This window comes from Rhineura floridana, chromosome 8 (genome assembly GCF_030035675.1).
Source record: "Rhineura floridana isolate rRhiFlo1 chromosome 8, rRhiFlo1.hap2, whole genome shotgun sequence".
NCBI lineage: Eukaryota > Metazoa > Chordata > Lepidosauria > Squamata > Rhineuridae > Rhineura > Rhineura floridana.
In genome coordinates, this window is record NC_084487.1 from 74,550,125 (window position 1) to 74,566,617 (window position 16,493).

Consider the following 16,493-nt stretch of genomic DNA (forward strand, 5'->3'; position numbering starts at 1 on the left):
TTTTGTTTTGTTTTGTTTTTGCATTAGAAAAAAGGATATTATCCACTACAAGTTAGACTTCTTACATTAAAAAGGCATTATCTCTGTATAGGTAAAGAAAAACCAGGCTTAGCTGATTTATCTGCTTGGCATTCAAGCTACGCCAGTAAAAAATTTATGATGATTAAAGTGAGTGCATTTGCATGAAGGAATGCTCAGACACAGCCTGGCAGCACGGAAAGTGCAGGCTATTGTTGGCATGCTGTGGCATAGCACAAGCTGCCATTCTCAAAAGGTTAAATTACTAATGCAAGACCACAAATATCTGAGAGATCACCTCCTTCCCTACAGACCCTCTCGGGTGTTAAGATCAGCAGAAAGGGCCTTCTTTGTAGTTCCACCACCCTCAGAAGTACAGTTGGTGGTGCCCAAGGACAGGGCATTCTCTGTGGCAGCCCCTAAGTTGTGGAACTCCCTCCCCACAGCAGTGTGCCTGGCACCTTCGCTGTACAGTTTAGGGCAAATGATAAATGTGCACTTCTTTCCCCTGGCCTTTGGCACTTGAGATGTGTGTTTTCAGGACTCACCCTATTCTTGTGAATGTAATTTGTTTAAATTGCTTTTAATACTGAATTTTGGAGTGCTGTAACCCACCCTGGGACCTGCTGGTGAAGGGTGGACAACAACAACAATAATAATAATGATAGAAGGAGGAGGAGGAGGAGGAAGTATAATAAGCATTTTTATGTTTGTGTCCTGTGTAACACAAGATGGCTGAGAAAAGGACAAGCAGGCCTTTTGTGAGAGAACTGGGGGAGCAGCAGATGGGAAAGGGATTTCTATACAGTAGGGCCCTGCTTTATGGTGTTCCGTTTTCCGGCGTTCCGCTGATGCGGTGGCTTTCAATTAGGGGAAATTCCCCATTTTAAAGCTGATTTTGTGGCATTTTGCGGCATTTTCGCGTGGCGCAACCCATTATAGTCAATGGGTTCCCCTTTACGGCAATTTCCGCTTTAGAGCAGGGGCCTGGTCCCTAACCCGCCATATAAGCGGGGCCCTACTGTAATAATCTGGAAATACTTTCTTATACAGGATTTTGTGTCCTGAAAATGGCAGGTCTCTACTCCTAGCTTCCATCCACAGTGAGCGTTTAGAGAAATCCAAATATGATGGTTCATGTTTTTACAGTTAAGTCTGTGCATCTAGATGAATCTGCACTGGATCATTCACAGATTTATTTTAAAATCATAGAACTGGAAGTGCCCCAATGTATCAACTTGTCCAATTCCCTGCTCTGAGCCAAAATAGATGCTCGTCCAAACTTTTCATAGAAATATCCAAACAGAAGTTCCAGATCATCGTTATGAAGCTTGTTGCATTAGGTAACTGCTCTTAACATTAGGAAGCTCTTTCTAAAGTGAAGCATAAATTTACTTTTCTATACTTTGAAACCATTGTGTCCTTTCCTCAGTGGAAAAGTGCATCACTCTTTTGCCAAAAGCTATGGTGAAAACATAAAAGTACTCAGGGTTCTATGTATGTAACTATTCAACAGCTAAGACATATCTGTTGGGCAGAAATTAATGTGAATCAGGGTGAATATGAATGCAGGGACTTTGGTGCCATGAATGGAACACTGATATACAATTAGAAAGGAGACCTTTGAGCGTGTGCAGAATGTCTTTAATTAGAGATATGAGCATCCAGATCAAGTGCCGATCTTATAGGCCAGATTGAACTCCAGCACTACTTTAAAATGTATATTTTTTTATTTTATTGTCATATGACTAAGTATTTCTTTTAGAACTATAATTTATTAATGGGAGTCCTTCAAATATTTGGCTCATACAAAAATCTTGTCAGTTAATCTATCACAGCATTTCCCAACCTTTGGGTCCCCAGATGTTGTTGGACTACAACTCCCATCAGCCCCAGCCAGCATCGCCAGTGGTCAGGAATGATGGGAATTGTAGTCCAGCAACATTTGGGGACCCAAAGGTTGGGAAAGGCTGATATCATTTCAGCATGCTCATGGGCAAAGTATATAGAACACTATCATTTGGTGTTTCTGTTGATTGCATCTGAAAATAGAGAATGATTGCAGGATTATTCTTTTTTTAGAAGAGATTGTGGGTTATTGTGTACTACGTCCATGATTCACTTCCTTTAGAATAATATTTGTTAAACACATCATTTTTTACTACAGTCTTCTTGAGTTACACTATACACTGTACACTGTGGTACTTTTCATGTGTAGCTGATTTTATTTGCTTTGAAAATTCAACATTAATTAGGCAATGAATGTTTTGTTTTATAATTAATTAAAGCAAATAACTTGGAAAATGTGAATACTTAACATGTGAAATAATCAAATTGTTCAATGTACAGTATATTTTAGATGAGAGCCGGTGTGGTGTAGTGGTTAAGGTGTTGGACTACAACCTGGGAGACCAGGGTTTGAATCCCCACACAGCCACGAAGCTCACTGGGTGACCTTGGGCCAGTCACTGCCTCTCAGCCTCAGAGGGAGGCAATGGTAAACCCCCTCTGAATACCCCTTACCAAGAAAACCCTATTCATAGGGTCACCATAAGTCGGAATCAACTTGAAGGTAGTCCATTTCCATTTTTCATATTTTAGGTGTTGCAGTAGCTGCAATCCAGAGAAGCTATAGTCAGTCTAGAAATGGTTTGCGTAAAGCTCTATATATAGCCTTTCCCAGCCTTTAGGACCCCACATGTTTTTCAGTCCCAGCCAATGGTGAGGAATTATGGAAATTGTAGTCTAGCAACATCTAGGGACCCAAAGGTTGGGAAAGGCTGCTATATAGCCGGGGTGAGAAACCTGTGATCCTCCAGATGTTTTTGCACTCCAGCTCACATCAACTAGCACGGGGATGGTGGAAACTGTGTGCCAGCAACATCTTGGAGGGACAAAGTTTTCCCACCCTTGGTCTATACAGAATTCCCAGCTAATACTGATATTCCCATCAAATTGTTGGTAATCTTATAAACCCTCTGTTAAGTGTTCTAGATCAGAGGTAGCCAATCAGATGTTTTGACGGCTTCTGTTTGCCACCCTGGGCTCCTGCTGGGAGGAAGGGCGGGATATAAATCAAATAATAAATAAATAAATAAACTCCCCTCAGCCCCAGCCAATATAGTATGTAGTAGAGAATGATGGGAGTTGTAGTCTAAAATACCTGAAAGGCACTATCTTGGCTACTCCTGAACTAGATTGTTCCATAGGCTCACATAATCTAGTGCACACTTTGTGCAAACAAACTCCTGTGCTTGCTGGATTACAGTCAACATGTGTGACTTGTTTAGTATTCATGCTAGTGGTAAGAAAGATAAGCTTTCTAAATAACTGGTAGAATAATTCTAGTGGTCTTGGGCAATGGCAACCACTACTCTGAATGAACTTTGACTTCTGTTCCCTGTGCACCCATCGTCTCTGTTAAAATAGTTTTTTAAATTGTTGTTTTCAACTTGTAGCTATATAAGTGCAGTGACACCCACCTACTACTTAAACATCCAAAACCAACACCACCTAACATCTGTGCCATAATAAAACCTGTGGAGTATGTTCAACTTGATTCATAGTTTGGAATCTGTCAGGGATAATTGTGCTTATGCTGTTTCAAAGTTTCTGACACTGAAAATTATTCCAGAATATTCTGTGAGTATTTGGAGGGGATAGAGAGTAGAGTACTCCATTTTGTTTGGAGTTTTACAAACCAAATCTGCATGCCACACTGGATGTTCAAAATAATTTCCCCCTTCTTATGTTTGTGTTAAGGAGGAAAGGTGCCCTGTTGTTTAGCTGAATAAGACAAGGTTGTTATTAGCATGCCGAAAGTAATTTCAATGCCTCTGGGAGGCTTTAATTAAAGTCTTGTGTTCTGATTGAGATGCAATCTTCAAAAGTGGGGAAACTTATTAACGAAATAAAAATCTAGGAGTGTTTTCCATGCAAACATTTATCAGCATATCTTATGTAATTACATAGCCGATAAATCAACATAGTGTGTAAGTGTTTTAGTCACAGCATAAATATCTTAATGACTGAAACATCTTTTACTCATGAATAATTTATATCTGTATGATTCATTTTTCATACTTTTTCATGCTTTTTACTTGCACATGATAAACTAATCTGTCTCTGCCAGGAGAGATGCTTTTGATTATTGTTTTCTGATTTCTCTTGTATTTATTTTTTCTTTCTTGACCATACTCCATCTTGTTTTCTCCTTTCTCTAATATGATTGTAGTGTTTGCTCATCTTTTCTAATTGATTTGGGTTCCTGGTCCATGCAATAATGGACAATAATAGGACTTATCTGGGTAATCACTTCAATCACATATTTTAGCCTTATCAAAACATGCCCATCCTGCATCCCAACTCAAAGGCGGTCTAAATATCACAGATAGAGGAAGGTCTTACTGCAGAAGTAGTAATCTTCCTGTGTGGGATGATGCCCATGTTCCTATTCATTTCCTACCTCCCCCCTTTTTTTCTTAAACACCAAGAGATGATTTCAACACATAAGAGATGGAGCCCTTTTCTTTCTTTCTTTCTTTCTTTCTTTCTTTCTTTCTTTCTTTCTTTCTTTCTTTCTTTCTTTCTTTCTTTCTTTCTTTCTTTCCCTCCTCACATGCACACACACAAATTTTTTCTTCAGCTTTATTAACTTTATTCAGCTTTTTTGCAAGTCTCCTCTTTGCCAACTTGGTGCTAGTTTGAGGTTCATGGGTCAAGACAAGGGCATGGCATAGGTAGGATTGTCATTCATTTTTAGTAATGTCATGAACAACTTTTGAATAGCACCCATAATTGACACTCAAAATCAAATTCCAAACAATGTTTAGATTCAAAGTAGATGATACAGGAAATGTATGATGACTTTAAATTACTATATATTAAACAGCAGCTGCTGGGGAAGTCAATCAGGATGTGTGGGGAGATGCCATTTGCACTCCTGCAGGAGCAAATAGCAACCAGGGGGTACACTTTTCAGCAGGAAACTGCCTCTGGCTGGTTTAAGAAAGCACTTTAAAGAGGAAAAAAGAATATGTAGGGTTCCCTTAAGTTGGACTGTTATATCTGGTTTGTAACAGCAGCCTATCTAGGGATGCCAGACAGATAGCTTTGTGTGCACCACATGATTTTCATATACTAAGCTGTTCTCTATGTTAATTTCCGCTAGTCCAAACAAGCACACTGGCAGCTAACATGATCAGACAAGTAATACAGACCAAAAGAGGCAATATAGCACAGATTGTGCTGATTGCTACCACTTCCTTTAGCTTCCTCTTCAGGTTTAGTGCTTCAAGGCTAGTTGCAAAGTAAGATGTAGTGAAACTGGTATCTGAGTGCAGCATTACACAAGAAGACTGAGACTACTATAGCGGCAAACCCCAATGGAACAAATATCATTTATGCTTCCCTTGCCTCATTCCTAGTATTGAGGGCGACATTTTTAACACACAACATTTCCCAGTCAAAGTCAGTCTGACAGAGTACCAACATATTTTTCTAGTAACTCCTGGTGAAAACACACAAACAAATGTTTTGGAAACCATTTTGATAATTGATTAATGAAGGATTTTAAAATGAATGAAAGATGCAATCATGAAGCATAGCATTTGCTTTTTACAGATTCGGTAACAACAGCTTCTGGGCCACTGCTTGTTGAAGTTGCCAAAACTGCTGGTTCTGCTCTGGGAGTTGCACTATCTACCTCGATGTGCTGTAGCAAACAAGTCATTGTCATAGACAAAATAAAATCTGCAAGTATTGCGGACAGGTGAGTACTACAGTTTACATCTATGTGTATCATGTCTAGCTGTCTGTGGAGCAATTAGGACTACTGGCAGTGTCCTGTATAGGTGTTGGATTGAAGCCAAATTATCGGCAAATAAACCCAGTAGCTTGGATCCAAAGGTATCCTGCATGAGCAGAAAGGCACATCCACTCATGCAACCCCAGTTTCTACCAATTTTCCCTTGTTTTCCCTATGACATATTTCATGCTATTCTGGAGAATCCTGACTTTAGGGACTGAAGTGAAAGTGGGCAGAAACCCTTCATTGCGTAAGTAGAGTTCTATTTGCACTTCTTTGGTTCCAAAACAATGGGTACAACATGCAAATATACTGTTTCATCTTCCAATTTTGAAAAGAAAAGTATGCCACCCAGTTATTTAGATTCAAACAGTGATCACTTTTTAAAAAATGATTCAGCAGTGATTAATAATATGCAATAAAAATCCTAGTGAATATCTCAAAATATATTCTACCATATAGCTCTCAGAATTTATGAGACTATGCTGCCTTGAAGTGTTTTTTTTCTGAATTCATTGTTCAATCTTGCAGCACAGTAAATTAAAGCTCATTAGATCTGGGGTTTCCTCTATGCTAATATACTTTACAATATCACAGACAAACAAAAAAAACTGTTTCTTCAGTAATCTGCAAGCAAAATCTGTTCTGAAAAATACTATATGAAATGTTAACTCTCCTTTTAAAAGGAAAGATGGGAGGAAACTAAGCACAATCCACTGGAATATTTGCCTTTGTTCTATTTAAGGGAATGGGAGTTCTGCAAATGCACTTCTTTTTGTGCAATTCCCATTGAAATAGAAGTTGTGCAAAAGAAATTTTGTGTAAATAGTCCCATCCCTTGCCCCACTGCCTGTTCAGATGTGTATTCCTCAGAACTAAAACTGTGTGATACATTATATAAATATATGCAATATTATGTTCCATCTACAGTGTTTTTTCCAGAATGCTCCCAGTGCCATTCTTTGTAATTTCTTTATTGTCAAAGGTCCTGCAAGTGTGCCTGTTGGTTGTAATGAGTCTACAGCTCCACTGTTGCCTTTGAAAATGATTCCACTGATGCAGGATGCTTTAATTTTCTCCCTCTGTTTTCCTCGCATTCCACAGGAAATGGAATTAAAGAAGGTGTGTACATTCCTGGTACATCAGGATGCTGACTGCTGTGTTTGCATTTCTCAGCTCATTCAGTAGCCAGTTTCTTGAGTGCTGCAAAATGTAGCATCCAGGCCTTTTAACTCCCTGATTTTAAGTCATCATGAAATATCTGGCCTTATCTATCCATTCTGACTAGTTTAATGGTTCATTTGATTAGTGCATATTTTGAAGACTGTCTCCAGCTATCTACCAAAAAAACAATTAACTCTCAAACAACTCAATAAATGATGAACTTGGATGCTTGAATAAAAGGGTTGTTCTGCTGCCCATTTGTGCCCACTTGCTTCCATTTCAAGTCCTGTGAGTAATGACGGCTTTTTTGCTGTATTGGTTTTTGGCGAAACACTGCAAATATGACCTGCTAAATAATGCAGTCTAATATTTTAACCCTTTCTAAAATTGGCACTAATGGTTTGAGTGGTCTTTTAAAGATAAACTTCCTTTAATTTAAAGAAGGCAGAAGGAAGGAACTGTTTATATGTACAATCCATTTTAAAACAATGAATGCTTGTTCTCCAAGCAAAGAGCACGCTGTGCTACAATGAAATGCTTCTTCCTTTTCCATAGATGTGGCGCATTACATGTAGGAGATCATATTCTTTCAATTGATGGTACCAGCATGGAGTACTGCACATTGGCAGAAGCAACACAGTTCTTGGCTAATACTTCTGACAATGTCAAACTAGAGATCCTTCCTCATCATCAGACACGGCTGGCTCTTAAGGGACCAGAACATGGTAGGAAGACTGCTTTTTAACATATTTTTTATTGAAAAATTTCCCAAGTACAAACAGACCTATTAGGCCAGTGTAAGTAAACAATGAAAAAGAAAGAGAAGGGGAAGAGGGAAAAGGGGGAGAGAGGAGACTTGTAGTACATTTAACTCCATCCTTTATCTCCTATTTTCTACTTTGGCAGAACTCCAGAAAATTCATATTAGAGCAGCTTGAAGGTTTTTTTATCTACTCTTAAAACCTAAACTCAAGTGTGCTTATTAGGTTCTTTAGCCCAGTTCTAATCACATGTATTCAGAACTACCCCTTACATACATTTTCAGTAAGTATTCTTAATACAGACCTAGTGAAATTTAAGTGCAATTTGTTTAAAATCAAATATATTTAAGACTATGGGAACTCAGTTCAGAGTCTGTCCTTATCTTCTGAGAGACAAGGAAAAGCAGCATAGCTCAGTGGCAGAACATTGGTTTTGCATGCAGAAGGTCCTAGGTTCAAGCCTTGGTATCTGCAGTAAAAGACTCCCTGTCTGAAATCCTGGAGAGCCACTGCTAGTCTACTGGGCTAAATGGACCAAATGGTCTGACTCCTTTTTTTTTTTTTTTTTTTTTTTTTTTCAATAATTTTTATTCAGATTTTCATAAAACATACAAGACAAAATCATAAAACATTCAAAGACAAAAAACAAAATCAAAAATAGTTAAACAAAAAGAAAAAAAGAAAAAATAAAAAATAAAAAATAAAGAGTAAAATATTGACTTCCCATTTGTCAAAGATCAAATCAGTTATAAGTCTATAATATATAACAATCCTGTCTCTTAAGTCATATTATAAAATCACTTTCCTCCAGTAGTTATCTTACTTAATCATCAAATCTCATAAACATTACTTTATTCTTTCCACAAAAAGTCAAAGAGAGGTTTCAATTCTTTAAGAAATATATCTATCAATTTTTTTTTCCAGATAAGCATATCGATTAATCCATCTCATTACTAATTATGATAATCTTATTGTCATAACCATAGTCAAAATAAACATTTCAATTAATCCATCACATCAGAATCTGTTAGGTTCAATAATTTCAGTAGCCATTGTTCTATTATCTCTATTAGTTCCATTTTCCATCTTCCATCTTCAGTAGTCTTGTTAAGTCCAGTAATTTCAATATCCAATCTTCCATTATCAGTATTCCATAATAATCTTGCTGTCAAAGCCATAGTCATATAGTAAGAGTCTGATGGGGATTACCTCTATCCCAAATATTTTCTTGCCATCCATTCTGAATAGGTTGCTGAAATACTGCTGTAAAATCATATCTCTGTTCTTTTTTTCAAAATACACTGGGTCATCTCTTAAAAGTTTTTCCATTGTCACATGGCTGCAGATAATTCCATAGATTTTCTCTATATTGGGCTCCATCACATCATTCCAGTCCAGAAGATTATCCATGCCATTGATAACTTTATCTCTAGAATCTTCATTCATTTCTTCAGAGATAACATTGAGTTCCAAACAATAGATTTTATTTCTAAAGTCCATAGACTCCAAATCTTGTTCCTGTTCCACGTTGGTTCCAATCTCCGGGATCTCCTCTCTCACAGGGACCCCTATTCCAGTCTCCAGGGTCGCCTCTCTCACAGGGACCCCTGTTCCAATCTCCGGGGTCTCCTCTCTCACAGGGACCCCTTCCAGGGTCACCTCTCTCACAGGGACCCTTATATCTTTAATCTCCTGCTTCATTTTACTCAATTCAATTTTCATTATCTCAATCTCATCCATTATTTTCTGAAACATAGTTATTTCCAGATTTTCAGCCACTTTCTTAATTGCCATTTTAAAAGAAAAATATAGGAAAACCACTTCTTATTTCAGCAACAATTGGGTTAATACTCCAAACTTGGTGACATCACAGTATAAACAGAGCAGACAGCCTTATCTCTCCAATAGTTAAGTAAACAAAATGCAGTTCCCAGGATCGAAACAATTAATGGCAATCGTCAAGAAACAGATTCGTCAAAATAAAATAGACCAAAAAGAGAGTAGTCTCAAAACAGTATAATATTTTTCAAAATAAAAATCTGGAATAGAAATCCCTCTTCTGTGTATATCTTTAGAATGCAAATCCAGGACAGCTTTTTGCAACAAAAACAGAGATAAGCTATTAATTAGTGCGTAGCAGAGAGAAGTTATGGCTCCCCAGTGAGATGTCAAAAACTGATCAATCTGGCAAATCTCTTTTAAACAGCAACAATTTAAGTCAAGTAAAAGAAAAATATAGAAAGAAGGGTGCTTGCCTGTTAATGCGTTCTCTCTTAGAAGATAAGGTGAACGTTCGCTTTATCAGATAGAGCTTGCTGTTAAAAATCCGTCCCACCTTCGTCGGCTGGACCTCGTCCCATAAATTAATGAGATCTGGTCGTCCCAACAAAAATAGGCTTTGAGGTTAATCTCTTCGTTTCTCCCTACCCGGGAGAAGTTTAATCAGTCAAAAAAAAAAGAAAAAACTGACTGATATATCTGAATAAGCTTCTTTTGAGGCAGGAGCCCGTCTCAAAAGCAGGCACAGGCTAAGTCACCCTTCCCGGAAGTCTGACTCCTGTGTTCCTACAATTCAGAAATCCAAATGCTTTTGCATATGATTTTGTTTTACCTTGAATTTTATAGATACCCACGAAGAATAATATAATCTTGCTGACATAGAGAACCCATTATTTACCTTCATCAATAAAGAGAGTTGATTAATAAACAGTAATCAATGTAGCTATTGATATTCTGAATGCAGAATGCTGCATATTTATTACTTCAGCATCATGCTTTAACTAAGAAATCTTATTCATTCATGATACACCTATTCAGGATTGGATTATTTATTATGCACTTGGTTTATATGAAGAAGCCAGAATTACATTTGCTCAAGCAAAATTTTGTATTTGCTGCATTAGTAGCAGTTGTAGTGATGGGTTATCCATGCTAGAGCTGGACTGTAAGAATTAATGGCATATTTTATTGCCAAGGATAGTGATAATGTATGTGCTAATCCCTTAATTAAGAGAGTGCTTGAGGGCTGAGTATGATAAGGCTAACTGACTACTCTCAGCAGGAACAGGCAAGCTCCTGCCAGAGCTGGATCATATGTGAGGGCACAGTTTGGTTCTCATGTTTCTCACAAAAAAATGTATTGGTTCTCCATTAAAGTTGGAGGAAAAGGCGGCATGTTTTCATTGCACAATGAAAACCATGCTTCACCCTACTGAGAATGTTGGGCTGTTCCAACACTTGAACAGTGTTATGTTCCAGAATATATAAGGGCTCAGTTCCCGTTTGCCTAGCCAAGTTATGTGTACTATGTGAGGGTAGAAACTGAATGACTTTCTGTTGCTGCAGAATTGCCTGTGGAAGGTCTCACCTACATAGTTTTAAAAGGCTTATTGATACTTCTAATATTTCTCCAGGAAGGCTTGTTGAAATGGGGGACCTGTGGCCCTTCAGATATTGCTAGAGTCAATTCCCATCAGCTTCAGCCAGCATGGCCAATGGTCAGGGATAATGGGAGCTGTAGTCCAACAACACCTGGATGCCCTCAGGTCCCCATCCCTGCTATATTCTAATAGTAAACTCATTTTCTGAATATGGACTCTTATGTAGCCAAAAAGGCACCATCCATACACAAGAGGGAAGTATCGGCATATTTGGTGGGGAAACCCCAAGATTTATAAAAGTACAAAAAATCTTGAAGGACCCCCCCATAAAACAGCTCATGTTTAGTGAGCCCAGAATACTGATTGGGGGGCCAGAGAAACTGCGGGGATTGGGAATAGAATGGAGTATCCTCGAGGGCATGACTGGCTGGCTGTAATTTTTAACAGGACTGCTCCACACTGTATGATTGTGTGGCAAATCCCACTTGTACTTCAAATGATGTGGAGCTCCATAGGAAAGCCCTCAGTATAAAATAGCAGCAAGAATTAAACAGATGGACCATGCTTTCAAAATCACTGAAAGCAAATTCAAATAAGCATTTAATACCTCAGAACTAATTTATTCAATTTATATCCTGACCTTCCTCCCAAAGGAGCCCAGGGAGGCATCCCGTAGTTGGATCTGAAAGGCTCAAGCCTTTTGTGGGTCCTCAATCCAAGCACTGAAAAAGGGTCAAAGGTGCTTGAATTAAGCATCTGTTCTCACATCTCCTCCTTCCGCACACCCAAAGACCAGGGACTTACCTTTGGAGCCAGGGAAGGGGAAAACAGCATAGAACACTGTATATTGGCATAAGCATCCTAGATTACCTCAAGGCATTTTGCTGCCTGAGACAAAGGTGCATACTAGTACCCCTGGACATACACAGAGTTGGCCTTAAAGGGACATTTTATTTCAGTTCAGAAAGTAAAGCAAACAAGAATCCATACTGCTATGCTACTGCTATGGTTTATTTTAGCATGCAGTTGGACACAAAATGTGGACTTGGAAAAATTTAGTGCAGTTGGAAAGTTGATAATGTGCAGCAAGGTAGGGGTGGGAATTAGACATGTTGTTGTTATATGCAGCAACCAGATTGGTAACAGGGACCAGACAGTCCGAACATATAAAACCAATTCTGGCCCGCTTGCATTGGCTGACTGTATGTTTCCGAGCTCGATTCAAGGTGCTGGTTTTAACCTATAAAGCCTTACACGGCTTGGGACCACAATACCTGATGGAACGCCTCTCCCGATACGAACCCACCCGTACACTACGCTCAACATCTAAGGCCATCCTCCGGGTGCCTACTCTGAGGGAAGCTCGGAGGGTGGCAACAAGGGAGAGGGCCTTCTCAGTGGTGGCCCCCAAATTATGGAATGATATTTCTGACAAGGTGCACCTGGCGCCATCACTGTTATCTTTTCAGCGCCAGGTCAAGACTTTCCTCTTCTCTCAGGCATTTTAGCATGTTTTTTATTGTTTTAATTTTATTTAAGTGTGTTTTAAACTTGTATATTTGTTTTTAATGTTTTTAGTTACTGTAAACCGCCCAGAGAGCTTCGGCTATGGGGCGGTATACAAATACAATAAATAAATAAATATGCCTTCAAGTCAATTACGACTTATGGCAACCCTATGAATCTTTTTGCATATGTATTTATTAAGCACAAATGACAGACAATGTCAGGGACAACATGTACACAAACGATATAAGGGTAGAATGCACTCAGTTTCCATACTTAAAACAAACTGCCCAAACCATATTCTTATTTTTGGCTGGAACCTCCTCTTCTTCACCTTCATCATCAGCCAGATAATACTTCATTGCATTCTTGTAAATACCCTTGAATGCTCTTTTTTCTTTGCCTGTTACTGAACTAAGGCAGATTCAATAATAATAATAATAATAATTTAATTTATAAGTCGCCTATCTGGCCGATGGCCACTCTAGGCGACGTACAATTTAGTTGCAAAAATGCATCACAATAAAATACATATAAAATACATATAACAGTAAAACTATGAATAAAGAATAATAACAGTTCAGAGTAATAGGCGATTAGTCCTAAAAAATTAACCCTCCCCGGAAGTCCCAAAGGCCTGTCTGAACAGCCAGGTCTTCAAGGCTTTGCGGAATACATTCAGGGAAGGGGCATGCCGAAGATCGTACGGAAGGGAGTTCCAGAGAGTGGGGGCCGCCACTGAAAATGCCCTCTCCCTAGTCCCCACCAACCTAGCTGTTTTAGTTGGTGGGACTGAGAGAAGGCCCTGAGTGGCTGATCTTGTCAGGCGGCATAATTGGTGGCGCTGGAGGCGCTCCATCAGGTAAACTGGGCCGAAACCGTGTAGGGATTTAAAGGTTAATACCAACACCTTGAATTGAGCCCGGAAAATAACTGGAAGCCAGTGTAGATCGAACAACACTGGGTTGATATGTTCCCGGCGGCGACAATTTGTGAGTAGTCGAGCCGCAGCATTTTGTATAAGTTGTAATTTCTGGACCGTTTTCAAGGGTAACCCCACGTAGAGCGCATTACAGTAGTCTAAACGAGAGGTGACCAGGGCATGTACTACCAGTGGGAGCTGATGAACAGGGAGGTAGGGTTGCAGCCTACGAATGAGGTGTAATTGATACCAAGCTGCCCGGCTCACTGCCGAAATCTGAGCCTCCATGGACAGCTTGGAATCAAGAACAACCCCAAGGCTGCGGACCTGGTCCTTTAGGGGCAATCTCACCCCATTGAACATCAGGTCAACATCTCCCAACCTTCCCTTGTCTCCCACAAGCAGCACCTCAGTCTTATCGGGATTCAACTTCAACCTGTTCCTTCCCATCCATCCACTCATGGATTCCAGGCACTTGGACATGGTCTCCACAGCCAACTCTGGCGAAGATTTAAACGAGAGATAGAGCTGAGTGTCATCCGCATATTGGTGACACTGCAGCCCAAATCTCCTAATGATTGCCCCCAGCGGCTTCATATAGATATTAAATAGCATGGGAGAGAGGATAGAACCCTGTGGCACACCACAATCGAGAGGCCAAGGGTCTGAAACCTCCTCTGAAGGTTCATAAATGAATAGTCACTGTATAGTAGATGTGAACTGATGATTTTTATGGAAAATCCACCACTGAAGCAGGATGTAAGCAAGGAGCAAAGCATGTTTTGTATAGGCATGATAGCCACTGGCTGGTCCTGGTTCAAAAGCATTCTATCATCCCTAAGAAGCCAGTATTGATTTGAGTTTGTTTTTTGCCTGCTAGCCACTGTTTTTACTGATCCGTTTTTTCCCTCTAGAAAACAATCATATTAATATAGATTATTTTAAAGGAAATATCTATATTTTGAAAGATGGATAAATGAAAGGAAATATTGATAAAATTATTGTTCTTAGTATTGATATTTTAGGGGCAGGTTTTTTAAAAAAAGTTTTAAAAAATAGCTGGAGAAAATTGCAACATAAAAATCTGATTCACAACCATAGAGAATAAGCAAATTAATGGAAAATTTGTTACCAAATCCGAACTGGGCAGAATACTAGCACATCCCTAGTTTTGTGTTCATTTGGCTTTTTTTTTAAAGGGAGGGGAGGGCAGGGCAGGGCAGGTTTGATCATTCGTATGCTTTTTTAGTTCAGTGGGATTTACTCCTGTACAATCATGCTTAGGATAGGTGAAACTGATGTAAGGGAGGGGTAGGAGGGGTAAGGGGGAGAGAAGGTGAGGAAGGGGAGACAGAGGGAGGAAGGGGAGGGGAGAAGATTGGGTGGGCGGGCAATGGCCAGAGGGAAAGCCCCTTTCCTTTCCAAAGGAAAACATTGTGAACAGTATCATTGTTTTTCAGTGTTTCCCCCACCTTTTTATTCTGCAGCAGGCACATGTAGTCTCCCACCCAAATTTAAACCAAAGCTGTCACTGGCTACATCTGCATCAGACCTTTATCTCACTTTAGAAATCATGGCTTCTCCCAAAGAATCCTAGGAAGTGTAGTTTTTAAAGGGTGCTGAGAGTTGCTAGGAGAGACCCTATTCCCCTCACACAGCTACAGTCCTCAGAAGAGGGGCTGACTGTTTAAACCAGGAGTCTCCTAACAACTCTCAGCACCATTCACAAACTACAGTCCAAAGCAAATATAACATATTAATTTGTTATAAAATATATTATACAGTCTAGACAGATTATCAGATGACAAACCAGGTTAATCTGAATTCTTGAGAAATGCATGATGATGGAAAACCACCAGCTGTTGGCTGGGACTGTAATTGGGAGAAAGGAGACAGGGAGTGTGATGTAGCATGTGTTGCACAGGTAGGTCCTATAGCAGTTCTCATGCTTTCTGTTTGTGCATGAGGTTATTCAAACTCTTGAGCAAGCAACAGAAGAACATCTTAGAATTTAGTTTCACTTTCTCACAAAAGGTGTAAAACATCTGTGGAAGACACCTTACACATTCAAAAGGGAACCCTTGGATCTAATACAATATTTCAAGATTGTGGCAGATTTGATTAGTTAACTTATTTTTTTATAACACTAAATTTAAAAATCCCCTTTTTATTTCTTTTCATGGTAAACATGCATTCTTCATCTTGTTTAGAGTTGAATGTGCTATAATGCAAGTTCAAGTTGCTATCGTTATAAGACCGATTATCTTTCTTTTTTATTGTATTAAATTGACCTATTCTTTCCTCTTTACTTTTTGTCATGCCTAGTTTAAGGCATAGCTGACACAAAACTAACTATGAGCAGAAATCATCTGCCTTTCCTGTAGTGGGCAAAATTAAACTGAAAACCAGACTTCAGAACAATAAATGATGACTTTAGATTTCTGCTTTGTCTTTATTAAATAAAGTCCCCTAAATGGAATTTTTGTGCTGATGCTTGGGAGTTTGTTGTCCGGGATAATATAGCACAAGTGATGGATGCTGGCAAAATTAAAATGTCAAAGCAGTAAATTGAAATGACTGACATGTAAACTACCCTGAATTATAGTGCAGGATGTGATGTATGGTCCCTTCTTCTATTTAGTGTTTTTTTTTAATATATACAAATACTTTTAAATGGGTGGAGATTTTCAGAACTTAATTACTAATTGTATAACATGAATCCTGATAATGTTGACTCAAATGTATTCTTTTAAGTGTTTAATCATAGCGGCTAAGGGTAGAGGCAGATTAAAAACTGATTGAGTACTGACCACTTTTTAAAAAGGCTTGAAACACATTAGTTCTGGGACTATGAGTGGTTGCCATCCTTGGGATAAATTCTACTATTTGCTGACCACCACACACAAAAAAAGCAGGGTTATTTTCATTGCAGACTG

The 16,493-nt window shown here is 39.0% G+C and overlaps 1 protein-coding gene across 2 annotated transcripts in view; it reads left to right on the plus strand.

Moving 5' to 3' along the window:
* Positions 1 to 16,493, plus strand: part of GRIP1 (glutamate receptor interacting protein 1) — a 606,542-nt gene that overhangs the window by 520,074 nt on the left and 69,975 nt on the right. For both annotated transcript variants that reach the window (XM_061639804.1, XM_061639805.1), the window contains 2 exons: positions 5,641 to 5,788; positions 7,544 to 7,713. In XM_061639804.1, coding sequence (XP_061495788.1) covers positions 5,641 to 5,788; positions 7,544 to 7,713 — 318 coding nt within the window. The remainder of the gene's footprint in view (positions 1 to 5,640; positions 5,789 to 7,543; positions 7,714 to 16,493) is intronic.